Source organism: Pseudoliparis swirei, chromosome 15 (genome assembly GCF_029220125.1).
Source record: "Pseudoliparis swirei isolate HS2019 ecotype Mariana Trench chromosome 15, NWPU_hadal_v1, whole genome shotgun sequence".
NCBI lineage: Eukaryota > Metazoa > Chordata > Actinopteri > Perciformes > Liparidae > Pseudoliparis > Pseudoliparis swirei.
The window spans coordinates 1,633,332-1,658,799 of NC_079402.1; the positions used below are offsets into that span (position 1 = coordinate 1,633,332).

Here is a 25,468-nt window from a genome sequence, read left to right on the forward strand (position 1 = left end):
ACAATATAACACAACAGCTGTTATATAACACTGAGAGAAGAACTTCCACATGCACTGAGGAGAGGACTTTTATTTTGATGCTTTTAATGACATTTTATAGATAATACTTCAGTACTTTTACTTAGAAATAGTTTGAAAGTCAAGCTCTCACACCAGACATCCTTCAGTTTACTTATATATAAATAAACAAAAGATGCGTTGCATAACAGTTCACAGAACTAAAATGCCTCAGGACCTGGTATAAAAAGGTGCATGATGTTTCTGTTTGGAGCTTCTAAAAATGCATGAAGAAGTTGAAATGGTGTTGACATAATTGAATAGTTTATCAATATTTAGGACAACAGATTGCTCCCTACATGCACGCCTACTGCATTAAAAATCATTGCAACTAAATTTTAAAAAAGACCCATTTTGAAAAAAATGTGTTTCCAAGTAAAAGAAAAAGTATACACCAGTTCAGAAGGATTACATGAACAATAGTTAATTTAATAGTTTTTAATGTCGTTTAATTACATGTAAAATTGACGTTAAATGAACGGGGCGTCGTATAATAGGCTGTATGAATGGATCGTGGACTATTGCCATGGTCACTGCTCTGTTTTTCAAGCGTTACCCACCGCCGTGTCCTTACCGCGCCAGGAATTACGTCCGCGGTCTGATTGGCTGCTTCTCTCTCACCATACATCGCACAACTCACGCCATTGGTCCGCAGACACGGCTCCGGCGCGTGGTTGTGACTCCTGATCTCTGATTGGCTGACGATGCGCAGGACTTGGAAGCGCCGCATGTTGACTCTGGGCTGTGATTGGCCCGCGGGCCAGGTGCCGGAGAGCGGGGGGCGGACTCTGCGCTGTCATCGTCATACATAAATAGACTTCTGCCGGTCAGAAGATTGGTGGACGCAAATTACAACATAACGTCAGTGACTCTTCATCTCTCTGGAGTTAGCTTCACCACTCAGGTGAGGAGATCCACGTAACGTTACGCTCTGAAACTTCGTATATCGTGTTTTTAAAATACTCGAATGTGTCTGTTACGTCTTGGTAGACGATATTAGTCAACATAAACTTGTTTTCTTAATTCATTAAATCCGAATTGTTCCGTAGGCGTTTAGCTACTCGAATAGCGAACTAGTTTATATCATACATATAACGAGTCACGGCTAGCTTTAAATCAAGCTGCTGAATGGAAATTCCAGCCCTGTCAGAACGGAAGTGGGTCCGTCGCCTAATGCGTCCGGGTTGCAACATTATGGCCAAGCAAAAATAAATGAATTTTTATTTTATTTTAAATACACATTGTTATGTAGTATTTACGGCAATACATGTGTAATTTGTTCCACTGATTGAGCCGTCACTGTGACATGTCTAACGGGTTAACTTTACATTTTTTTCGAATTAAGTAAAAGTGTAGAACATCCCATTGACCTTTCACCGAGTTTAGCTCTCTATCCTTTTGGATCTCGCCTCCCAGACGCGCGCGCTATGTAGCCCGGTTATCTCTTTAGGTACGTAGATGACGTAACATAAGCCGATGGCTAACAGCGGTCACACTAACCCGCATTTACATTTGACCACATTTAACTTGTAGTCTAAAAGAGGCTCGTCTTGTGCCCTTTTACAGCTAGCGTTAGCAACTTACTCTGGGGTTTAACGCCTTCCGTTCGCCGTCGCTGCTGGCGTTCTGTTAATGTCCAAAGGGCGAAAAAGGGGGAAGGTTTTTGCTGACGCACCTAAACAAACAAACAAAGACCTGTTCCCACTAGTTGACCCCAACCCTGTTGACGAATCCAAAGTTGTAGGACTCCAACACACAACCTATTAATCAAATGAATATAACGCTGAACCTGACGCCTCTCCTCGACCCATCCAGGATGCCCGGATCAGCACCACTCAGTTGTTTGGGTCCATGGCCCAAAGACGTGGGCATCATCGCTCTGGAGCTGTACTTCCCGTCCCAGTTCGTGGACCAGACGGAGCTGGAGCAGCTGGACGGCGTGTCGGCCGGCAAGTACACCGTGGGCCTGGGCCAGGCCCGCATGGGCTTCTGCTCGGACCGCGAGGACATCAACTCCCTGTGCCTGACGGTGGTCCAGAGGCTGATGGAGAGGAACGACCTGTCCTACGTCAGCGTGGGGCGCCTGGAGGTCGGCACGGAGACCATCATCGACAAGTCCAAGTCCGTGAAGACGGTCCTCATGCAGCTGTTTGAGGACTCTGGCAACACAGATGTGGAGGGCGTGGACACCACGAACGCCTGCTACGGGGGGACGGCCGCTCTCTTCAATGCTGTCAACTGGGTGGAGTCCAGCTCCTGGGATGGTGAGGGAACATGGATACTTTTATATTTTTCTCCATTGATTGAAAAGGTTATCGTCACATTTTAAATAAAACAATACTTCGTTTGAAATATCTCAAGGCACAAAGAACAGATGCAAACAAGCACCGGCGTTCACACAGTCTGTGCTTAAGAATAATTAAAATGTAAAACAAAGAATTCTGAGGACAATTAACTTGAAGAAAAGATAAAAATGTATTAAACAAAATGCAGCTTTTACAACCAAATCATGTTCAATCTTAAATATAGATAGATAGATAGATAGATAGATATATACTTTATTAATCCCCAAGGGGAAATTTGTCGTGACAGTAGCAGCAACACACAAGAATAAAAACAAAACACAAAATATAAGAAACAGGGATGAAAGATATAGAAGTATAAAAGTAAAATACAAAACAAAATATATATGTAAATATACAACACACATGCATACACAACACACAACAACACTGACAAATCAAATACAAAAATATTAAATATAGACAGAGTGCAAAAAGCAAAGTGTGTGTATGAGTGCAGAGCAAATGAAATGCAATGTGTGTGTATGTGTGTAGTGCAAACAAATGAGATGTGTGAAGTGCAGATCAACATAGTGTAAGTATTCAGTTATTGTTGTAGTTATTGCACTATGATCTGGCAAGAGGTGATCTGTTATAGAGCCTCATAGCCGTCGGCAGGAATGTTCTCCTGTATCTGTCCTTGTGGCAGCGGAGCGTGAGGAGACGTCTGGAGAAAGTCCTCCTCTGTCCCTGTAGGAGGTGGTGGAGAGGGTGGTCCGGGTTGTCCAATATGGACACCAGTTTCTTCAACGTCCTCCTCTCCACCAAATATAAAGAACTCTGGTGATTATATAAATGTCAGTGCTGCATATTGATTATGCTAGCTCCTGATTGGTCCGGCGACTCCCTTGTTGCACATAAGTGCATTTAGTCTTCATTAATTACCTTCGCATTGAAAATGTGAAGGTTATGTTTTGATCGCCGTGTATTTATTTATTTATTTGTATGTGTGTTCCTCGCATAACTAAAAAAGTTTTAAACCGAATCGCATGAAATTTGGTGGGATGATTGGTTATTATCCGGGGGCCATTTGATTAGATTTTGGGATCGATCGGGTCAAAGGTCAAGGTCATGGAAAGGTCAAAATCTTCTTTTTACCATAGCGCGGTCAATTTTTATCCAATTGGCAATTAATGCCAAAATGTTCATAACTCAATGCCCAATCTCGTGATATGCAAAGGTATGCGTTCTACCGAGAGCCCGTTCTAGTTCTGTCTTTAATTGTTGCAACACGTATATATTACACTCTTATAGTTTTGTGCTCATGATTACATTTGAGTGAAGAGACGTGTTTGTATACATACAACAACAAGCTTGCCTCCCCTCCTTCCTGTTCCCTCTCTGCAGGCCGCTATGCGTTGGTAGTAGCGGGCGACATCGCCGTCTACGCCACAGGAAGCGCCCGGCCGACGGGCGGCGCCGGTGCGGTGGCCATGCTGGTCGGGCCCAATGCTCCTCTGGCCTTCGAGCGAGGTCAGCGATGTGATAACGCCGCTCTGCAATGAACGACTACATTATAAGACCCCGTTTGTTATTTAGCCGTCACATGCTGATTAATTCACTAACGGAAATATGAAAGTGGAATCCGTGAAAATAGCAGTTTTATTAATCCCGCTGGCGTCCCTCCAGGTCTCCGAGGAACCCACATGCAGCACGCGTACGACTTCTACAAGCCCGACCTGATGTCCGAGTATCCCGTGGTGGACGGGAAGCTCTCCATCGAGTGCTACCTGAGCGCCTTGGACCGCTGCTACTCCGTGTACCGCAACAAGATCCACGCGCAGTGGCAACGAGGTGAGTGGAAACAACCGACGTCTGATCAATACGGACTATGATCAATACAGACTGATCAATACAGATTCAGATTAATACAGTCTGTGATCAATACGGACTGTGATCAATACAGGCTGACATATATATTTCACAATAAGAGCAGTCATAATAATATATTTCATAATAAAATTTTTCACAATAAGGGCAGTCGTAATAATATATTTCACAATAAGAGCAGTTGTAATAATATATTTCACAATAAGAGCTGTCGGAATAATGTATTTCACAGTAAGAGCAGTTATAATAACATATTTCACAATAAGAGCAGTCGTAATAATATATTTCACAATAAGAGCAGTTGTAATAATATATTTCACAATAAGAGCAGTCGTAATAATATATTTCACAATAAGAGCAGTCGTAATAATATATTTCACAATAAGAGCAGTCGTAATAATATATTTCACAATAAGAGCAGTCGTAATAATATATTTCACAATAAGAGCAGTCGTAATAATATATTTCACAATAAGAGCTGTCGGAATAATGTATTTCACAGTAAGAGCAGGCGTAATAATATATTTCATAATAAGAGCAGTCTTAATAACAAATAATAATAAAAGTCGTAAGACCTCATGAGACACTGAGACATCATGAGACACCAAGAGACACCATGGTGTCTCTAGAGAACTATTGTTCTCATTGGACACGCCCAGTGTTCCACATCCTGAGACCCTGCAACACAAGAAACTCGTCTGATCTAATCCTTCTTCTTCCTCCTCCTCCTCCTCCTCAGAGGGTTCAGAGAAGCGCTTCAGCCTGGATGACTTCGGCCACCTCCTCTTTCACTCTCCGTACTGCAAGCTGGTTCAGAAGTCTCTGGCCCGACTGATGATGAACGACTTCCTGAACCACCCGAGCCCCAACACGGAGACCGGGCCCTTCACGGGCCTCGATGCCTTCAGGTACACGGGGAAGAAAACGGAAGACGGGGATTTGATCCTTTGAAACAAGTGTTTTTTAAAAGTTGATTTAGAAACTTAAATCCTCCTGCTGACGGCTTCATGTTCCTCCATCGCTGCCTCACTTGCTTCATGAGATCTAAGGCGGTTTCTTCTTTGTGTGTGTGTGTGTGTGCGCGTGTGTGTGTGTAGGGACGTGCGGCTGGAGGAGACGTACTTTGACCGCGACGTGGAGAAGGCCTTTATGAAGGCCAGCGCCTCGCTGTTTGAGGAGAAGACGAAGCCGTCGCTGCTCATCTCCAGCCAGAACGGGAACATGTACACGCCCTCCGTGTACGGCTGCCTGGCCTCGCTGTTCGCTGAGTGAGTCACTCCATCACTCTATCACTCCTTCACTCCATCGCTCCTTCAGTCCTTCACTCCATCACTTTTTCACTCCATCAGTCCTTCACTCCTTCAGTTACGGGCTTTAAACACAACATGTGGTGAAGACATGATGACAATAAATAAATATATATATATTGTATATCTATATAATGTATATATTATATATCTACATAATTATATATATATTATATATATATATCGATATAATAATATATATATTTATTATATATGTATCGATTTAATATAAATATATTTATATTATATATCGATATAATATAGATTATTGGCGAGATCTTCAACAGTAAATTGTTGCACTCAGTGCCAGAAACACACCAGAGGTCAAAGGTCAAAACTGCCCCTAAGAGACATAATGTTGCCCCTGATGTCACGAGAGGGGCAACACATGTCCTCTAATAATTATGATTATTTAATTTGATTTATTGTGGTTATTTTTTGTGTCTCATCTGTACTTCCTGTACTAGGCACACACAAAATCAATAAATATATTTTTTTATGATAAAAAAACAAAGAAATAAGTTATTATTGTTAATAGTTGTTTAAATTAAATTATAACAAGACATAACCACAAAGAAATAAGAATAAAATGTAATATGATCATCTGATTTATGTTTGTTTTTTAAGTAAAAATCTAAAATAACACTTATTATTACCTAATAGTCTTATTATTGCCATGTTTATGATAATTGTTCATATACTGTGAGCCTAAATAAGTATATTTATTATTTTTTAACAAAGGTTAAATGTTATTTCACAAGTTTCAAAAAGAGCCCCCAAATGTATTATTGGGGGCTCTCTAGATGCAGTTTATTGCTTCAGGGCTCAATGGACTTGTTGTTGTTGTTGTTGTCGTGTTTCAGGAGCATGGTTGTTGTCTCTGTTTCAGGCACTCGGCCTCTCAGCTGGCCGGCCAGCGGATCGGACTCTTCTCTTACGGCTCAGGATTCGCCGCCACGCTGTATTCTCTCCGGGTCACACAGGACCACACGCCCGGTGAGTCGAGGTCCCCTGTGCCGCGGGGCTGACGGGGGTCCCTGAAGGCATCGTGGCGCTGTAGACTCTAACCAGACGTGTGTTTCAGGGATGAAGTGGGTCCCTGAAGGCATCGTGGCGCTGTAGACTCTAACCAGACGTGTGTTTCAGGGATGAAGTGGGTCCCTGAAGGCATCGTGGCGCTGTAGACTCTAACCAGACGTGTGTTTCAGGGATGAAGTGGGTCCCTGAAGGCATCGTGGCGCTGTAGACTCTAACCAGACGTGTGTTTCAGGGATGAAGTGGGTACCTGAAGGCATCGTGCCGCTGTAGACTCTAACCAGACGTGTGTTTCAGGGTCCGCTCTGGAGAAGCTGGTGTCCAGCCTCAGCGACCTGAAGGTCCGGCTGGCCTCCAGGCAGAAGGTGTCGCCGGCCGTGTTCTCCGACACCATGAAGCTGAGAGAAGAGACTCACCACCTTGGTACGACCTTCACGCTGGTCGCCTCTTATTCTGAAGGACACAGGAAGTGACGCTCCTAGAAAACAATGGCTGCTCACTCAGTCTTCTCTATTGTCACTTCTTCAGGAGATCGGCTTCAATGCTTTTTATTCGGTGACATTAGGAAGGTTAGTGAGGCTAATGCTAACGGCTAACAGGCTCCATTCAGTTACATTGTGATGCGTTCAGGCTCTGTTAAGTGGAGATTAAGAAACAAGAACTATTTAAAAAAACTTTAAGTCTGTATTATAGTAACATTCAGACATACAAGTCTCTAGAAGAGGAAGAGGAGGAAGGGAAGAAGGGGAGAGGAAGGAGAGAGTTCAGCTTCTTGAAGATGGACCTGGAACCAATAAATAATTGAGAATATTAAGCTTTATCGACCAATCACACGCGGTTTAAATCATGTCACGTGATGCCACTCGGCCAATCAAATGCGAGTATTCTCATCGGCATCGTGGGTTGATTTGAGATCTTCAAACAGAAGAGTTAACGGTCCTGGAGATTGTGATATTTGGGATGCTGCCTCTCTCACTTCTCTCGATCACGCGTGTGTGTGTGTATATATATTTATATATTTTGTATGTTTCCATGTGTCCTCCAGCCAGCTACGTGCCTCAGGGCCGGGTGGAGGATCTGTTCCCGGGGACCTGGTACCTCACGCGGATAGACGACAAGCACCGCCGCGAGTACGCCCGCACGCCTCTGGACCACGACCTGCAGTCGGAGCCGGAGCTGGTCCGCCTCGCCACCGAGGTACAGGAGGCCCGCCCCCGTTAGGACCGCGTCCCCCTGGGAGCGTTCTCCAGGGTTCCTACGGTCACGGAGAACCTGGAAAAATCCCAAAAGTCCTGGAAATGTTTTATATTCATTTACGCTGAGTTTTAAATAATTAATGATTTTTTTTAAAGGAAGACGTTATAAATATAAACCGCCGTACGCTCTCTCATACTTGCAGTGCAAATTTTTCCGCGCTGCAAGTGAACGCACCTTCACTGGAAAGACAATGTTTATTCTTTGAATCTAAACTATTGTCTCACTCATTTGAGTCATTTAAGGTTATTTTCTGGATGCTTTGGAATTCTTTTTGTTAGATTAAATCCAAAATGTTATCACTTCTTTATGTAGACACGAGATTTCACAATGTTTAGTCATGGACATTTGGTTTAAAGTCCTGGGAAAGTCTAATTGTGTATGAACGCTGGTCTGGGAACACGATGATGTCACTAAAGACACATGCGTGACCTTTGACTCCTGTAGAAGTGACTAGCTGTTTAGGGTGAGGGGTTTTAGAGATGGGAGACGGGTCACATGACCATGCAGCGCTCTGTTAACCATCACTTTGTTGTTGTTGTCCTGCAGCTCGTCCCCAGTCCAGCCAAGAAGATGCCTCGCATCCCCGCCGCCGGCCCCGACGCCGCCGTCAGCACCTGAGGCCGCGGCGTCCCTCTGAGAGGAATCGAGAGACTCTCACTCGCCGGCTCTCGAGGTCCGGAGGCCGAAGACACCAGACACACTAAACAAGGGGGAGCCCCGCCCCCTGTTGTCCGCATGTGGTACTGTCGGACAGGACAATATCTTACATTTGACCACGGAGTCTATTTTGATCACGATAATCAATTGTGTTGTTTTTTATCAATCCTTCATTTCAATGTTCAACATTTGTACATATTTTCTTTTCTTTTTTTTTGCGTTCATGCAAAAAAAAAAAGTAAAGAAAAAAAGGAGCTGTTTATATTCGGGTGGAAGACGTTGGCGTGACTTTATATTGTGGAGTTGAAGGAGCGTTCCCCCTGGCAGCTGGCAGCCAGCGGCAGGACGAGGACGCGAGGCGTCGCCAACGCGGCGTCCTGATCGTGAAAAGATCAAAAGGGAAGCTGGTGCCTCCACCGACGGCGCTCCGGGAGCAATACCTCAAGTTTTCTATGAAAAGATATGTGGTTCGCTTTCTGCAGCTCTCTGCAGGTCCGTCATGTGACCGTCGGGAACAGGCTCCGCCCACACAGCCTCGCAGGGCGGAGCCTCTCATGTAGGAAGCACACGCACAGAAGATGCTAACTTCTGATGCACGGCAGCACGTGTAGCTCTTAATAATTCAATTAATAAACGGTTAATTGATCCGTGAACACGGGGTAGTTCAGGAAGGAAACTTCCTGTGGTTCCTCACTGTATTCCTTTAATGTTTTAAAGATTAGGCGATGTCTTCGAGTCTCTACACATCCACACTTACTGAGTATGAACAAACAGGAAGCAGCCAGGTGGATGACATCATCAGTGGGTTGAGAGAACAGAGAGATCATGACTTCATGACATCCAAGTGAACTCTGCAAAATGTCTTTTTTAGCTGCACCACATTCCTAGATATAAAAAAAAAAAAATGCAACCACCCTAAAGTCCTCCAATAAGAAGAGAGATACATTAGCAATATTTTTAAACTTACTTTTTATTTTTTTAGGGATAATTCTGTGTTTTCGTCTTCATGCACAAGAGAAATAATATTTTTTTGCCAGGGGAATTTTAGTTTTTTAATATTTGGAAGTTGAACCTCCAGCTGTAATAATGATGAATAAATGAAAGTAGTAGCACAAATACAGACTCATACGGCCAAATGTCCCCATCAAATCCATGAAAACCACGCAGCATGAACTCCTCGCACCCAGAGCTCTGGCCTCCACGCGGTGCTCCACCTGCTCCACCCCCCACCACGCTCTCCTCCCGCGGGCGGCTGTATGACCAGAACGCTGCGATGTTTGATGCAGTGCATCACAATCTATGTTTTTGCTAATCGTCGACGTTCCAGACTGAAATAAAATCCCTTCGTACCCAGAAAAGATGTTTCTCGTGTTGTGTTGGTGCTCCACGTCTGTGTCATTCACTTCTTTATGAGCGGAGCGAGGCCCCTTCAGGGTCCTCACGTGATGTAGACCTCCACACTGCTCGGAGGAGACGGTGGATAGTTCAGGGACCATGGGAGTCTGGAGGATCCTGAGCCTCATTAAAAGAGAGCAGCAGCAGTCCAGTGATACAATGTCAGTAGAATATTATAGATTGGCCTCTTAAAGGTGTACATACCTCACGGTTATGTAAGAGGAATGTGTTGTGGAAGATATGGGAGGAACACGTCAGACTGATCAACAGATAACAGATCAAGATAAACAGATCAACGTCATCAACAGCTGCTGTGGTTATGAGCTGCAGTGGGAATCCAAATTTAAAAAAAGAGTTTGGCCATAAAGTTAAATTCAGCACCGAACAGCACCAAGAAGGACCCAGCAGGACCCAGAAGGACCATACAGGACCCAGCAGGACCATGCAGGACCATGCAGGACCCAGCAGGACCCAGCAGGACCCAGAAGGACCATGCAGGACCCAGAAGGACCATACAGGACCCAGCAGGACCATGCAGGACCATGCAGGACCCAGCAGGACCCAGAAGGACCATGCAGGACCCAGAAGGACCATACAGGACCCAGCAGGACCATGCAGGACCATGCAGGATCCAGCAGGACCCAGAAGTACCATGCAGGACCCAGAAGGACCATACAGGACCCAGCAGGACCATGCAGGACCCAGCAGGACCCAGAAGGACCATACAGGACCCAGCAAGACCATGCAGGACCCAGCAGAACCCAGAAGGACCATGCAGGACCCAGAAGGACCATACAGGACCCAGCAGGACCATGCAGGACCCAGCAGGACCCAGTAGCTAAAGTGAACTGCATTGAGAGTCTTTATTAGATCTACCCGTATTTATATATATATTCTTTATTTTATGAGTACCTTTGTATACGTACATATTTTCTTTTGCATATCTCGAAAACCAATAAAAGATTTGATCACAAAAAATAAAGTATTTAATAATAGACAATGAAACTATTTTAATAAAGAATAATATAATATTTGATCATGTTAATTTAGAATAAATCAAAGAAGAGTCCCGAATCCAGAGATTTATTGACAATGAAACTATTTTAATAAAGAATACTATAAAATGTTATGTTAATTTAGAATAAATGAAATAAGAGTACCGAATCCAGTGATTTATAATATAAAGTATTCAATAATAGACAATGAAACTATTGACATAAAGAATACTATAACATGTTATGTTTATTCATAATAAAAGGCTGTTGCTGCCTGGCCCTCATAGAGCTCCTCGGTCCGGCGCTGCAGTAGCGCGAGGTGTCCACGGGGTGGCGCCACCGCGCCGCCGCCCGGCCTCCAGGGTGGAGTTTAAGCCGCGCGCAGCGAGCGAGAAGCGGATAGGGAGGAACTCACAAGAAGTCTCTGGCTTCCCCCTCTGGCTCCAAAGCTTCGCTCTCTCTCCGGAATAAACCCAAAACTCCTTCCACTACTTTCGGGTCTTCAAAGTCCTGAGGGGCCGCCGGCGGGAGAGGATTCGCGCGCGCAGGTCAGGCTCAATGTTGTTGTTGTTTGTTGTTGTTGTTGCTGTTGTTGTTACTTTGAAAAAAGTTTTCACCATTCCAACCAGAAAGTCCTTGACGTCAGCTGAACGTGGGAGAGAGAAAACACCCGAGAAGAAGAAACTCCCGCAGTCGAGGCCGCCGTTAAAACGCGCGTGCGCGTGCGTGTGTGGCATATTTCTGTGTGTGGCATATTTCTGTGTGTGTGTGTGTGGCGTGTGTTACGTCGTTTCCTACGTGTTCATTAACACACGCACGCGCACGCGCACACACACAGCTCAATGTCCTGTGGGCTCTTGAGGAACATGCAGTGATGCGTTCAAGTTCCCGTGGAGTGAGTCTGGCATTCTGAGATGTTGCTCTGTCAAAAAAAGTTCAGAAGAGCTTCTACTTCCTGGACCGCCTCCAGAACCTTCTGGTCCAGACCCCCCGGGTCCTCTCCGTCCAGACCCGGCTCGCACGTGACCGCGTCCGTCGGTTCCGTGCGCGGGGCCGCGCGCCGGGGCGTGTTCCACTCACAAGAGAAAAGGTGTCGCCTGCGGCTGCGCATTCTTCCGCCGCGGTGATGTGGCGGAAGAATGGAGGAGTGTGTGTGTGTGTGTGTGAGAGTGTGTATGTGCGTGTGCGTGTAAACTGTGTCAGCGGTGGACCACACGGTTCAGGTTCAGGTTCCTCCTGTGAAAGGAAGCCTAATAACACTGTGTGTGTGTGTGTGTGTGTGTACGTGCACGCGCCTCATGTGGGCACACGTCGGGCTCCACTCGGATGGCCAGCAGGCGGTGGTGCGTTCAGGTCTCGCTGCTGCTGCGTTGTGATGGATGGAGGAGAGACGGGGCTAAACCCAGACGCGCTCTGTCAGCAGCTCTGACGTCACGTTCTTTAGTTTATTCTATAATAGTTAAAGTTTTTGTTTTCCTAAACCTCTGATGATGAAGTAGTTTATATGTTGTATGTTTATCTCTCCTGAGTGAACATGGAGGTTATGACCTCTGACCTTTGAGTTCCACGTAATGTTTCTTTAGTTTTTAAATAATTATTTGAAGAACCAATAAATGAGAAGTCAAACTTCTGCTTCCTGATTTATATAAAATATAAATAAATATATTAATGTCGCCTCTCTAACTTCACGCCATGGAGAGCTGCGTGGAGTTTATACATGTTGCATATACACTACCGTTCAAAAGTTTGGGGTCACTTAGAAATGTCTTTATTCTTCAAAGAAAAGCACTGTTTTGTCAATAAAGATAACATTAATCATAAATACCCTCTATACATTGTTAATGTGGTAAATGACTCTTCTAGGTGGAACGTCTGGTTTCTAATGAAATATCTCCAGAGGTGTATAGAGGCCCATTTCATCATCACTCCAGTGTTCTAATGGTACATTGTGTTTGCTAATCGCCTGAGAAGACTAATGGATGATTAGAAAACCCGTGCAATTATGTTAGCACAGCTGAAAACAGTTATGCTGGTGATATAAGCTATACAACTGGCCTTCCTTTGAGCTTGAAGTTTGAAGAACAAAATTAATACTTCAAATATTAATCATTATTTCTAACCTTGTCAATGTCTTCACTATATGTTCTATGAAATGTTCAATTCATTTGATAAATAAAAGTGAGTTTTCATGGAAGACACGAAATTGTCTGGGTGACCCCAAACTTTTGAACGGTAGTGTATATAACATGTATGTAACATGTATGTGTCATACATGTTACATACATGTTGTATATGTCCGTGTATATTTTTATGAAGTGACATACATGTTGCATACATGTTACATATGTTGCATACATGTTACATACATGTTACTTATGTTGCATACATGTTACATACATGTTACACATGTTGCATACATGTTACATATGTTGCATACATGTTACATATGTTGCATGCATGTTACATACATGTTACATATGTTGCATACATGTAACATACATGTTACGTATGTTGCATACATGTTACATACATGTTACACATGTTTCATACATGTTGCATACATGTTACATATGTTTCCTACATGTTACATACATGTTACATACGTGTTGCATACATGTTACATATGTTACACACATGTTGCATACATGTTACACATGTTGCATACATGTTACATACATGTTGCATACATGTTACATACATGTTACATATGTTTCCTACATGTTACATACATGTTACATACATGTTGCATACATGTTACACATGTTGCATACATGTTACATACATGTTGCATACATGTTACATATGTTGCATACATATTACATACATGTTACGTATGTTGCATACATGTTACATACATGTTACATACATGTTGCATACATGTTACATATGTTACATACATGTTGCATACATGTTACATACATGTTACGTATGTTTCATACATGTTACATACATGTTACACATGTTGCATACATGTTACATACATGTACAACATTTAACATACATGTTACATACATGTTACGTATGTTGCATACATGTTACATACATGTTACATACATGTTGCATACATGTTGCATACATGTTACATACATGTTACGTATGTTGCATACATGTTGCATACATGTTACATACATGTTATGCATGTTGCATACATGTTGCATACATGTTACATACATGTTACATACATGTTACATACATGTTGCATACATGTTACATACATGTACAACATTTAACATACATGTTGCATACATGTTACGTATGTTGCATACATGTTGCATACATGTTACGTGTGTTGCATACATGTTACATACATGTACAACATTTAACATACATGTTGCATACATGTTACATACATGTTACGTATGTTGCATACATGTTACATACGTCTTACATACATGTTACATACATGTTGCATTATATTTAAAGTTCTTACAAGTTCCACATTACCAGAAAACCAAAAAACAACAAATAAACAACAATTCCGACGGACAGAAAAACACGGACACAAACATATTGAATATAACAAAAATAAATATCACAATTTAAATCGTTCTTACCACCGTTTTATTCTGAAAAAAAATGAAATGCCACTTTATTGTCACTCCATCAGAGGAGCGAGACGCGGCGCCGCAGATAAACGAGTCACATGACGCTCTCAGTCCCGAGAGGACACACGCGTGTTGCCTGTTGAGCCGTGTTTTTAGCGTGTGATGTCAACCTTTAAATGCTTTAACGTGTCACTGCACTTCCTGGATTGTATTTCATTGTCACTTGAATGTCACACTGACCCTCTTTAATCTAAGGATTCCTCTCTCCATGCAGGGAGTCCGGTGTCGGTCAGCTGACCCGGGTCAGCTGACCGGCACCCGGCTGACTCGACCCTCTCAGGGTGAGTCTGGCGCTTAAAATTAAATTTATCTTTTTCACGAGCGCGTGCGTGCCTCTGTTTGTTTGTCCCGGCCAATCAAGAACAAGCGCCGTCTGTCGACAGAGGAAATGTGACACGGGCCGGCTCTACTTTAAATAGTCGGGGATTAGGACCCCCCCCCCCCTCCTTTAGTCCACTACCTCACTACCTACGTGGTCCTGGTTCATGCTGGATGATTTACGTCCTGCCCATGAGCTCCTCTCCCGGCTCGAGGACGGGGAGCTTATTACCACTTAATGGCCGTTGAATGCCGTCGCACAGCTAAACGGCGCCTCATCAGTGTCTACAGTGTTACATACAGTTCAGTTTAATTGTGGTAAACATTGAGTTGAGTTGCTCTGGGTGAATTCCTGTTCCTCGGGTAAACGGCAATATGTCCAGGGCTTTTATTTTGAAAGGTAAAAATCGGAAGTAGTAAAGCGGTACGCGATGTCAGTGTCAACTATCACATTTTCACACAGCGATAATTACAAAGTACTCAGTGGATGTTTTTGTGCCACAACTCCTGGATGTTTCCAGGGCTTTTATTGTGAAAGGTAGAAAACGGAAGTAGTAAAGAGGTATGCGACGGAGAAGCTATACAACTGTCCTCGAAGAACAACATTAATACTTACAATATAAATCATTATTTCTGACCTCCACAATGTCTTGACTATATTTAATATTCATTTTGCAATTTGATAAATAAAAGTGAGTTTTTATTCACACGGTGGCGTGTTTTAAACTTTATTTGACATTATGATGTAGAACTGTGTCGTTAGTATCAACGAGGGTCTCACGCCGGTTCAGAACGCTGGCGTTCAGCTGAGAGGCTGAGCGGTTCACTCGGCCTTATTTGGTGAAGACGACACTAAACACACGAGCTGGTCTGGAGTCAGCCTGTTAGCCTGTGAGCTGGTCTGGAGTCAGCCTGCGAGCTGGTCTGGGATCAGCCTGTGAGCTGGTCTGGAGTCAGCCTGTGAGCTGGTCTGGGATCAGCCTGTGAGCTGGTCTGGAGTCAGCCTGTGAGCCTGTGAGCTGGTCTGGAGTCAGTCTGCGAGCTGGTCTGGGATCAGCCTGTGAGCTGGTCTGGGATCAGCCTGTGAGCTGGTCTGGAGTCAGCCTGTGAGCTGGTCTGGAGTCAGCCTGTGAGCTGGTCTGGAGTCAGCCTGTGAGCTGGTCTGGGATCAGCCTGTGGGCTGGTCTGGAGTCAGCCTGTGAGCTGGTCTGGGATCAGCCTGTGAGGGAGTCAGCCTGTGAGCTGGTCTGGGATCAGCCTGTGAGGGAGTCAGCCTGTGAGCTGGTCTGGGATCAGCCTGTGAGGGAGTCAGCCTGTGAGCTGGTCTGGGATCAGCCTGTGAGGGAGTCAGCCTGTGAGCTGGTCTGGGATCAGCCTGTGAGGGAGTCAGCCCCCAGAGCTCTGCAGGTTTTTAAAGAAGCAGCTCAGACTTCAGATGAAGCAGGAAACGCTGCCTGGAGGAAACAAGACAAGCTGTTAATCTTTGCCCTCAGTGAGGACTGAAGGAGGAGATAATATGTTCACTTCTTTAGGAACTGCCAATTAATTCACTTTTTCAAACGCATACTCTCTCACACACACACACACACACTCACACACATTCAAACTCTCACACACACACTCGCACACATTCAAACTCTCACATACACTCTCACTCACACCCTCTCACACACGGACACACACTCCCATCTTTCAGCAGAAACAAGTTGACCCGACCCTGAGCTCCTCTGGTCCTCATAATACACAATGACCTGACATGACATGTAGAGTCCCACACACACACACACACACACACACACACACACACACACACACACACACACACACACACACACACACACACACACACACACACACACTGACTCAAAGGCCAGAACAGATCAGATTGACAGTGTTTGGATGTATCGTGTAACTATTGTAACTCAACGTTCCTAAGAGAACGAACTAAAGGCTCAAAGTCTTCAGGTACGCTAAATAAAGTGTTCACACGCACACACACACACACTCACACACACACACACACACACACACGTGTTTTTATATTCATATGTTCATTCACACGCTATATATACTGTTCTGTTTGTAATTCTCATTTTTGGTTTAAATGTAGATTTCACAAAATATTTGGTCATTGAAATTTGGTTTAAAGTCCTGGACTGGAGATCCAGGGTCGGCGTGCGTGACCTCTGACCTGACATCCGGCCTCCAGACATGAGCTCTGAGCTCAGTGGGAGGAGCCAACGCTGTCACACAAGAACAGCTAACTACACTCAATGGGTTTCTATAGCGACGGTTACATTCATTAAAAGACACATATATATACATATATAATGTATATATACATATATATGTATATGTGTGTGTATATATATATATGTGTGTGATCACAGCTCTGTTGGTGGGCTTCCTGAGTTTCTCTGAGATGTTATCTCACATTCCTTCAGCCCGTTGGGATGAAGTTAGTTCTTCTGCTGCTACTGTACGTCTGAATGAAGCCTCTCTCTCTTCTCTCCCCCCTCTCTTTTCTCTCACTCCCTCTTCTCTCTCTCCCCCCTCTCCCTCTCTCTTCTGTCTCTCTCTCTCCCCTCTCTCTATTCTATCGTCTCTCCCTCCCCCTTTCTTTTCTCTCTCTTTCTCTCTCTTCTCTCTCTCCCCCTCTCTCTCTCTCCCCCCCTCCCCCTCTCCTCTCCTCCAGAGGAATGCTCTCTGGATTCCTCTCCTCTCCTCCAGCCTCGTGTTTCTTCTCTAAATAAACCAACTGGTTTCAAAAGAGGAACTTTGAGTTTAAACGACTTCAAAAGAGCTCGGAGCACAAATCTGCTGTTAGAGACGGAGACGAGTCCGACTCTGTTCATGCATCCTGGTCCTGGTCCTGGTCCCGGTCCTGGTCCTGGTCGTGGTCCCGGTCCCGGTCCTGGTCTCTCAGGGAGCCCTACATGGAGGAGAGAACTCAGGACTCAGGAGGCCTTGAACCAGAGGAGGTGAAACTCTCTAGTGACGATAATACCGTCACTAAGATAACTCTTTAGATAACTCTATAGTATATAAATATATAATGTATACATATATACATATATAATATATACATAACTATATAACTCTCCTGCTGCTTCACTCAGCAACAGGAAACGCAACAAGTCACATTGACTATATGTGAGTTATCGGTCGGCCCCACCTCTATTTAAAGTACATACACTCCTCATATCTCTCTGTAGTATATTAGTTATGTTGTAGAGGTGAACACGTGAACTCACACACACACACACACACACTCTCACACACACACACACTCACACACACACTCACACTCAGCTGCTTGTGGATAAGGAGGTTGAAATGAAGAGATTAGAGCTCTTGGGAAGTGAATGACTGAATGACTGCATGAAGCCGACTGAAACAGCCTCCGTCCCGTGGCGTCGCTCCTGCTGTGAGCTCGTGGCCAGATGAAGAAAATCAAATCTCAAGATATTGTCATCCTGTGGATATCATGACATCATGACATCATGACATCATGACATCACTTCACTGTGACGCAGCCTTTAAACCCATAAAGATACGTCACTATGACGAGACATCAGACGACCGGCCTCATGTTACCCTCTCAGAGCCCCGCCCCCTTCTGACCACACCACACATGGAGGACAGCTGACCTGAGATCAGTCTGTGAGGAGAGTAAACAAGTACACACATGAGTACACACATTAAGTACACACATTAAGTACACACAGCTGCTTCCAGTCGGTGTTTACCGTCACCTCCATCGGCTCATCCAGGTCCACAACCGGTGAGGGTCTCATACAGGTCTGGTGCAGGTCTGGTGGCCTCCAGGAGGTCTGAGGCGGTGGCTCTGTGGGTGACCTCTGTGTGTGACCTCTGGTCAGCTGTTCTTCACCACAGGTTCTTGTACTTCTGCTTCCTCTGAACTCGTCTTCACTTCAGAGGAAGCAGAAGTCGAGCTCTGACCGACTCGGCTGTGACGGCGAGTCTGAAGCTCTGAAGCTCCGCCCACAATCATTTATGATTATAAGGTCATAAGGAGCTGGACCTGCTCACGAGGAGCAACACACACTCACACACCCAACATCCATGAAGGTCAAAATAATGTGAACGCTGATCTGCATGAGCAATGGACGGATTGAAGAAGAAGAGTTCCCCCTTCATAATTATTCATAATACATGCAGGACCTCCTGGTGTGGGTCAGAACCGTGGTACCCGGGCTGCAGCTGGGTCCTGATGCCAGAAGGTTCTCCGGGTCGCTGCGTGGTGATCATTTCATCACGACTCCGTCTCTAATGTGTTGATTATTTCCTCTTTTTCTTCTTCTTTGCAAAGAGCAGAACGCCAGCGGCGCGGCCGGGTTCTGGGGTTCTGGGGGCGTCCGGTTCTGTCCGATAAGCTTCAGGCTTCGTGGACCGGATCACATGAGAGAGTGTTGTTCTGGCTCTTTGAGATAAGAGGGCGCTGGGAGGTTCCTCAGCGGACCGGAGGAGACGAGATAGAGCCTCTGGTTCTGCTGCCGGGCTGACGGGTCACGTGACCGGGCCTGAAGGACGGGAAGCTGTGAGGACGTAGCTGCATTGAGCCGGAGGCATGAACACGCATCATGACGGCTCCCTGGAGAGGACGGTGCTCTCAGCAGCCCTCCTGCAGAGCTCTGGCTCTGGTTCTGGCTCTGTGGAGCAGGGACACGCCCAGAGGGGTGGAAGTGAGGGAGGCTTTAGGTGTGTGTGTGTGTGTGTGTGTGTGTGTGTGTGTGTGTGTTGACATGTGTCACGTGACCTGGATGCTCGTGTCATCCGGAGAGGAGAGTTTCTCCTTGTAGAAAACTGTAACTCGACCACTAGGTCGTGACCTCAAGGTGACCTCAGAACTCACACAGGGTCAACCGGGATGGATCTGAACGCATGACACACACACACATACGTATGCACACAGACACACACACACACGTACGCACACACACACGTACGCACACACACACATACGCACACACACACATACACACACACACACACACACACACACATACATACACACACACACACACACATACATACACACACACATATGCACACACACACATACGCACACACACACACATACACACACACACATACGCACACACACACACATACACACACACACACATACGCACACACACACACGTACGCACACACACATATACGCACGCACACACACACGTATGAAGACACACACACACACATACGCACACACACACACACATACGCACACACATACGCACACACACACATACGCACACACACACACGTACACACACACACACACAGGCTCAACCATGATGAAGCTGAACTCATGGCACACATGCACACACACACACACAGTAAAACACACAGACAGACACGCACACTCACACGTACGCTCACACAGACACACACATGCACACGCACACACACACACTCTCTCACACACACACACTCACACTCTCACACACATACGCACACACACACACACTCACACTCTCTCACACACACTCTCCTGAACTCTGGCCCTCATGTCCTCAGCATCTTTCCCTCCTCGGTACGTGAAGCTTGATGTTTATTTTGTATATTTCTTGTTGTTTTAGCGTCACGCTGTGACATCGTCCCGATGCGTCCACAGGGACGTCTCCGTCCCGTCGGAGCGCCCCCCCCTCTCTGGGGTGTCCCCCGCCTGCCTGCTTGTGATTGGCTGCCGTGGCCTTCAGCCCTCTCCTCTTCCTCATTGCTCAGTAATTACTTGTCTCAGCACTTCCTGTCTCCGTCGGGGTGGAGTGGGAAGCTTTCATGCATGTTCTCTCTCTCTCTCTCTCTCTCACTCTCTCCGTCTATATGTCAAGGTGGAGGAGTGGAGGGCTGACGTGGCCCTCTGTGTGTGTGTGTAATAACCATGTAGACCTGAATGAGAGGACCAGTCCCTCTTATCTCCCCTGCAGCCAGCCTCCAGAGTCCTGCAGACAGGAAACACTGAGTCAGAGCTGGGAGCACACACACGGCCCAAATGCCCTTTTATGGCATCGACAGGCTTTTTTAAAACAGGAAGTGACATCATCCAAAAGGGGGCTCTCGCAACACACGGCCCTGTCATGCCAGAGTGGAGGCAGGGTTTTAAAAAAAAGTTATTATTGTGGGTGACCACGAAAAAGCGAGCGGCGTCTGAGTGACAGCAGCCGGAGGCCGGAGGCTCCGTACGAGTCGCAGCGCGGAGCCGCAAGTATGTGGGAGACGTCGGGAGTTAGAGAGGAACAAGAATGGAGGGTTGAGGATGAGTTGGGAGGGTTTTATCAATTAGTTTTCCTTGAGTTTGTGGAGCTTCAGTGTGAAGGAATGTTCACGAGGATCTGTCATGACTTCGGTTTTTAAGATCCTTTGCCAACTCAAGATACATGTTGTTAAAGTTAAGAAGTCTTGATCCGTTCCAGATGATGGAGATTCTTGCGTTTTAAAGATCAATAAGTTGTCCCAGTGCATTTTGTCTTCTTGCGCAATACATGGAGACGACCCGGGTCCTTTAGCTGGTGGTCCTCACTGGACGGACACTATAGTGCCTGTTCAGAAACAATGGACTCTATACCTCTGTGCCAAAATGTTTCATTTAAATTAAAGTGAAATGTATGTATATGGAAGCTGTGTGTGTGTGTATATATATATATATTTCTTTATTTTATATTAATTTTCTGATTTATTTGATTATAATTTAGGATAGGAATATATAAGCATTTTTTGCTTCTACATATACCTTTCAGTCTTTCTGTTTTGTATATTATAAAGAATAATATTGTATTGCAACAACAAAGTTGTGTGAACAGAGATTGTTGTATTTAGTTTTTTAGTTGTGTTTTTATGAATTATTATTTATTTATTTAGGGATATTCTTTCACATGCACATGTCTGAATATTCTTTATAATTACAAAGGTGTACTCGCATTATTACGCTGTTTATATTATTATTATATCAGTGGCATCAAATGGTCTTAAAATGACAATAATATAATAATAACATAGTTTTTTTGCACTTATTTATGGGACGATGTATCGGCCAACAAAGGCAGCGATGGGATTGGTTGAACTCATTTTACAATCTTGAAGTTGCTGGAGGGTTTTGATCTTTGTGTTTTGATTGGTCGTTAAAGTTTAAATGTGTCATAATGATTCTAACCTGTTGTCTTTTCTTTCCTTCAGCCAGAGACAAACATCCATCCCTCAGCTGACGGCCGGAGGGCTGTCGCCAAACACACTCCTTCACATCAGGTACGACTCACCTGGTGAATCCGGCTCCGCAATAACTATTATTATTAAATATATTAAAACCGCTTTGGGTTGCCAAAACTGAAACTACATTTTACATTTTTGGTAAACCTATATTTAGAGTAATCAAGATACTATACACACACATATATATATATAGTATATTTATATATATGTACAAAGGAGACTTCATATAAATAATATATATTGTATATATATTATTATATATATATTTTAATATAATAATATAATATATATAAACAGTATGAAGTCTCCTATATACATATATCATTTATTTATGTATATATAGGAGACTTCATATATATATATATATACTATATATATGAAGTATCCTATATACATATATAATATATTAATATATATAGTTTAACAAGAGGTTGTACTGGTGGATTTATTAGATGTTGTGGCTCGTCTGGACCTCGTTGAGGCGATGATGGGTTTGAGGAAGAGGCCGTTTCCTTGCTGGTTTCACTGGAACTACAATACCCAGAATGCACTCTGACAGCTGTATCCTGAGATCTGATCGCTTCCCAGCAACATCCTCCTGTCATCAGGGGGGGGGGGGGATGACGACAAGGAAAGGGGAACTGATAGTGTGTGTGTGTGTGTGTTTGTTTGTGACATACAACTCATTTGTCAACACACTCCGCTTAGTTTCCTCCCGTGGAAAGTATCCTATAAATAAAACTCAGCCTCCTCGTCAGAACCAGGAAGTGACCCGACGAGCGCCGCCGTTCCTCAATATGAGGATTATAACTCTTTCTCTTTGCTCGTGGTTTCCTCTTGAGAACCCTCTGGAGGTTCCCTCAGCGCTGCGTTCAGGAACCAGGAGACGAGAGAACACGTGTAGGAAGAGAAGCTGCATCAGCATCTTTGGTTCTGACCAACTTCTGCATAATATACCTCAAAAAGACCTCAACATGGGTTCTAGGCTCTAGTCTCAGGGTTCTATGCTCTGACCTCAGGTTCTATGCCCTGACCTCAGGGTTCTATGCTCTAGTCTCAGGGTTCTATGCTCTGACCTCAGGGTTCTATGCTCTAGTCTCAGGGTTCTATGCTCTAGTCTCAGGGTTCTCTGACCTCAGGGTTCTATGCTCTGACCTCAGGGTTCTAGGCTCTAGTCTCAGGGTTCTATGCTCTGACCTTAGAGTTCTATGCTCTGACCTCAGGGTTCTATGCTCTAGTCTCAGGGTTCTATGCTCTGACCTCAGGGTTCTATGCTCTAGTCTCAGGGTTCTATGCTCTAGTCTCAGGGTTCTATGCTCTGACCTCAGGGTTCTATGCTCTAGTCTCAGGGTTCTATGCTCTAGTCTCAGGGTTCTATGCTCTAGTCTCAGGGTTCTATGCTCTAGTCTCAGGGTTCTATGCTCTGACCTCAGGGTTCTATGCTCTAGTCTCAGGGTTCTATGCTCTAGTCTCAGGGTTCTATGCTCTGACCTCAGGGTTCTATGCTCTGACCTCAGGGTTCTATGCTCTAATCTCAGGGTTCTATGCTCTGACCTCAGGGTTCTATGCTCTAGTCTCAGGGTTCTATGCTCTGACCTCAGGGTTCTCTGACCTCAGGGTTCTATGCTCCACGGTAACGTGCGGTGGTGTTTATCTGACCTGCTGTCCCCCCCCCCCCCTCCAGGTGAGTCGGGCGCGGTGCGCAGCAGCAGTCATGGTGGCCCTGTCCTTAAAGATCGGCGTGGGCAGCGTGGTGAAGACGATGCAGTTCGAGCCGTCCACCATGGTGTACGACGCCTGCCGCATCATCAGGGAGCGGGTTCCCGAGGCGCAGCTCGGACAGCGTGAGTCCTCCACATGGCTCCTCCCCCCCCAAGCTCTGGCTCCTCCCACTCACCCACACAGATATCCCTACGCCGGTTAGAGGGAGCCGGTAGAACCTATCAGTTATACAAAAAGGCCTTTTTCAGGGAACAAGTGAAGGGTTCAAACTAGGGCTGTGAAACGATTAAAATTTTTAATCGGGTTAATCACAGGTTTTTGTGGATTAATCATGATTAATCACATATTACCGATATTCTCGGTATATTTTGTGAGAACATAGAGATTTATGACAAAAGACGGATATATACATTTATACGTTCTTCTATACAATGGTGCTGCAACTCAGCAGTTATTTAGCAGTTTTCTTCCATATGGAACATTAATACATCTTCATCCTAAACAGAATGTTTAACCCTCCTGTTACCTTTCGGGTCAATTTGACCCCATTCAATGTTTAATGTCGGTGTTCTTTGGGGTCAATTTGACCCCAGGCTGTTTTTCACTGTGTCAAACATATAAGAAATATCAACTTTTTTATTTATTTAAAGGGCTATTTAGGTAGTCAACAAACAAACATAAAGTACTTCACACTTAAACTTGGGAAGCAATATTAATTCTAATAATTTTCTGGAGGTTTTAATTGCTGGGGTCAAATTGACCCCGAGGGTAAAATATGTGAGTAAATGTAAAGGTAACAGGAGGGTTAAACAGAGCATGTTTCTCTTGTTTGTCAACCATTAACTCCACCATGATACAATCTAAAGGCCTCTAGTCTTCCTCTAGCAGCTGCTGAGGCAGACTGACTGTGTGGGTTTTCTTCATGAACTGGGCCGTGATGAAAGGGACGGCGGGGACACCGCTGCAAAGCTGAAACCTCACCGGCCCGGACAGGTGGACAGATTGACAAGTGACTTTTGTTTTGCTCGGTCCCGATGCGCGCGCACGGAGCTCTGTGGCGCGCCAGACGGAGATCGATAAGTGTTAACGCAACGCGTAGACAGAAATGACATGCTGCTGTGGAGATACGATCAACAACAGACGTTTAGTTTAATAAAAGAACAAAGACGTGCTATAGAGAACATGTCAGGGGGCGGGCCAATCTCTTTAATGTCATGCGATCTACCGACACTACGCCGCGATCGACTGGCAGGTCGCGATCGACGTGTTGAGACCCTGATCTACAGGAAGTAGAAGTCGTAACAAGGTTTCCGGAGGTGAACCTGCGGAAGGATCATTACCGATGAACAGACCGTCTGCATGAGAGCGGACAGAGTTCAGATTGAAGTGGTGTATTGGAAGCTCATTTTGCAAGTGACTTTTTTTTCGTCCCGACGACCAACAACAGACGCATTGGAAGCTCATTCTGCGCATGCGTTAAATGCGTTAAAAAAACAAAACTAGTTAAACCTGAAATTGAATTAACAGAGTTAACGCGTTATTTTTCACAGCACTAGTTAAAACTTGAAAGTTGGTGCTAACGATTCCTCCAGGTGTCTCGACTTGCGTCGGTAGAAAGCCGTGTGGCGACAGATGGTTACTACACCCTCTTAAGCTTTATGTGGACGGTGTTGTCCTGCAGGAAGTCGTGCATTTTGCTCTTATAATGGCAAGAA

General features: G+C 44.8%; 2 protein-coding genes across 4 annotated transcripts in view; both read left to right on the top strand.

Annotated features, from left to right (window-relative positions):
• Nucleotides 1-119: 119 nt before the first annotated feature.
• Nucleotides 120-9,843, top strand: hmgcs1 (3-hydroxy-3-methylglutaryl-CoA synthase 1 (soluble)). Of its 2 annotated transcripts, none has more exons than XM_056433230.1 (10): nt 120-961; nt 1,873-2,321; nt 3,747-3,872; nt 4,029-4,193; nt 4,969-5,137; nt 5,327-5,497; nt 6,426-6,532; nt 6,869-6,994; nt 7,617-7,768; nt 8,375-9,843. In XM_056433230.1, exons 2-10 carry the CDS (start codon nt 1,874-1,876, stop codon nt 8,444-8,446), a joined length of 1,536 nt encoding a protein of 511 aa, XP_056289205.1. In that variant the 5' UTR covers nt 120-961; nt 1,873; the 3' UTR covers nt 8,447-9,843. The 2 variants fall into 2 exon arrangements, with proteins under 2 accessions (XP_056289205.1, XP_056289206.1); XM_056433231.1 differs by lacking the exon at nt 120-961 and adding an exon at nt 1,003-1,507.
• A 1,289-nt stretch (nt 9,844-11,132) lies between these two features.
• tln1 (talin 1) overlaps nt 11,133-25,468 on the top strand; it is a 75,303-nt gene continuing 60,967 nt past the window's right edge. Inside the window, exons 1-3 of one of the 2 annotated variants that reach the window (XM_056431885.1) lie at nt 11,133-11,423; nt 21,999-22,067; nt 23,716-23,875. In XM_056431885.1, the coding sequence (XP_056287860.1) occupies nt 23,746-23,875 (130 nt within the window). In that variant the 5' untranslated portion in view covers nt 11,133-11,423; nt 21,999-22,067; nt 23,716-23,745. Of the gene's footprint in view, nt 11,424-21,002; nt 21,031-21,998; nt 22,068-23,715; nt 23,876-25,468 lie in introns of those variants that run through there. The other variant, XM_056431884.1, reaches the window with a different exon arrangement.

Bases quoted from the DNA above. Each gene is read 5' to 3' on its own strand.
- hmgcs1 (XM_056433230.1), top strand. From the start codon at position 1,874: ATGCCCGGATCAGCACCACTCAGTTGTTTGGGTCCATGGCCCAAAGAC. The intron at 2,322-3,746 runs GTGAGGGAACAT...CCCTCTCTGCAG, and splicing joins GGAGTCCAGCTCCTGGGATG to GCCGCTATGCGTTGGTAGTA. The intron at 5,498-6,425 runs GTGAGTCACTCC...TCTCTGTTTCAG, and splicing joins CTGGCCTCGCTGTTCGCTGA to GCACTCGGCCTCTCAGCTGG.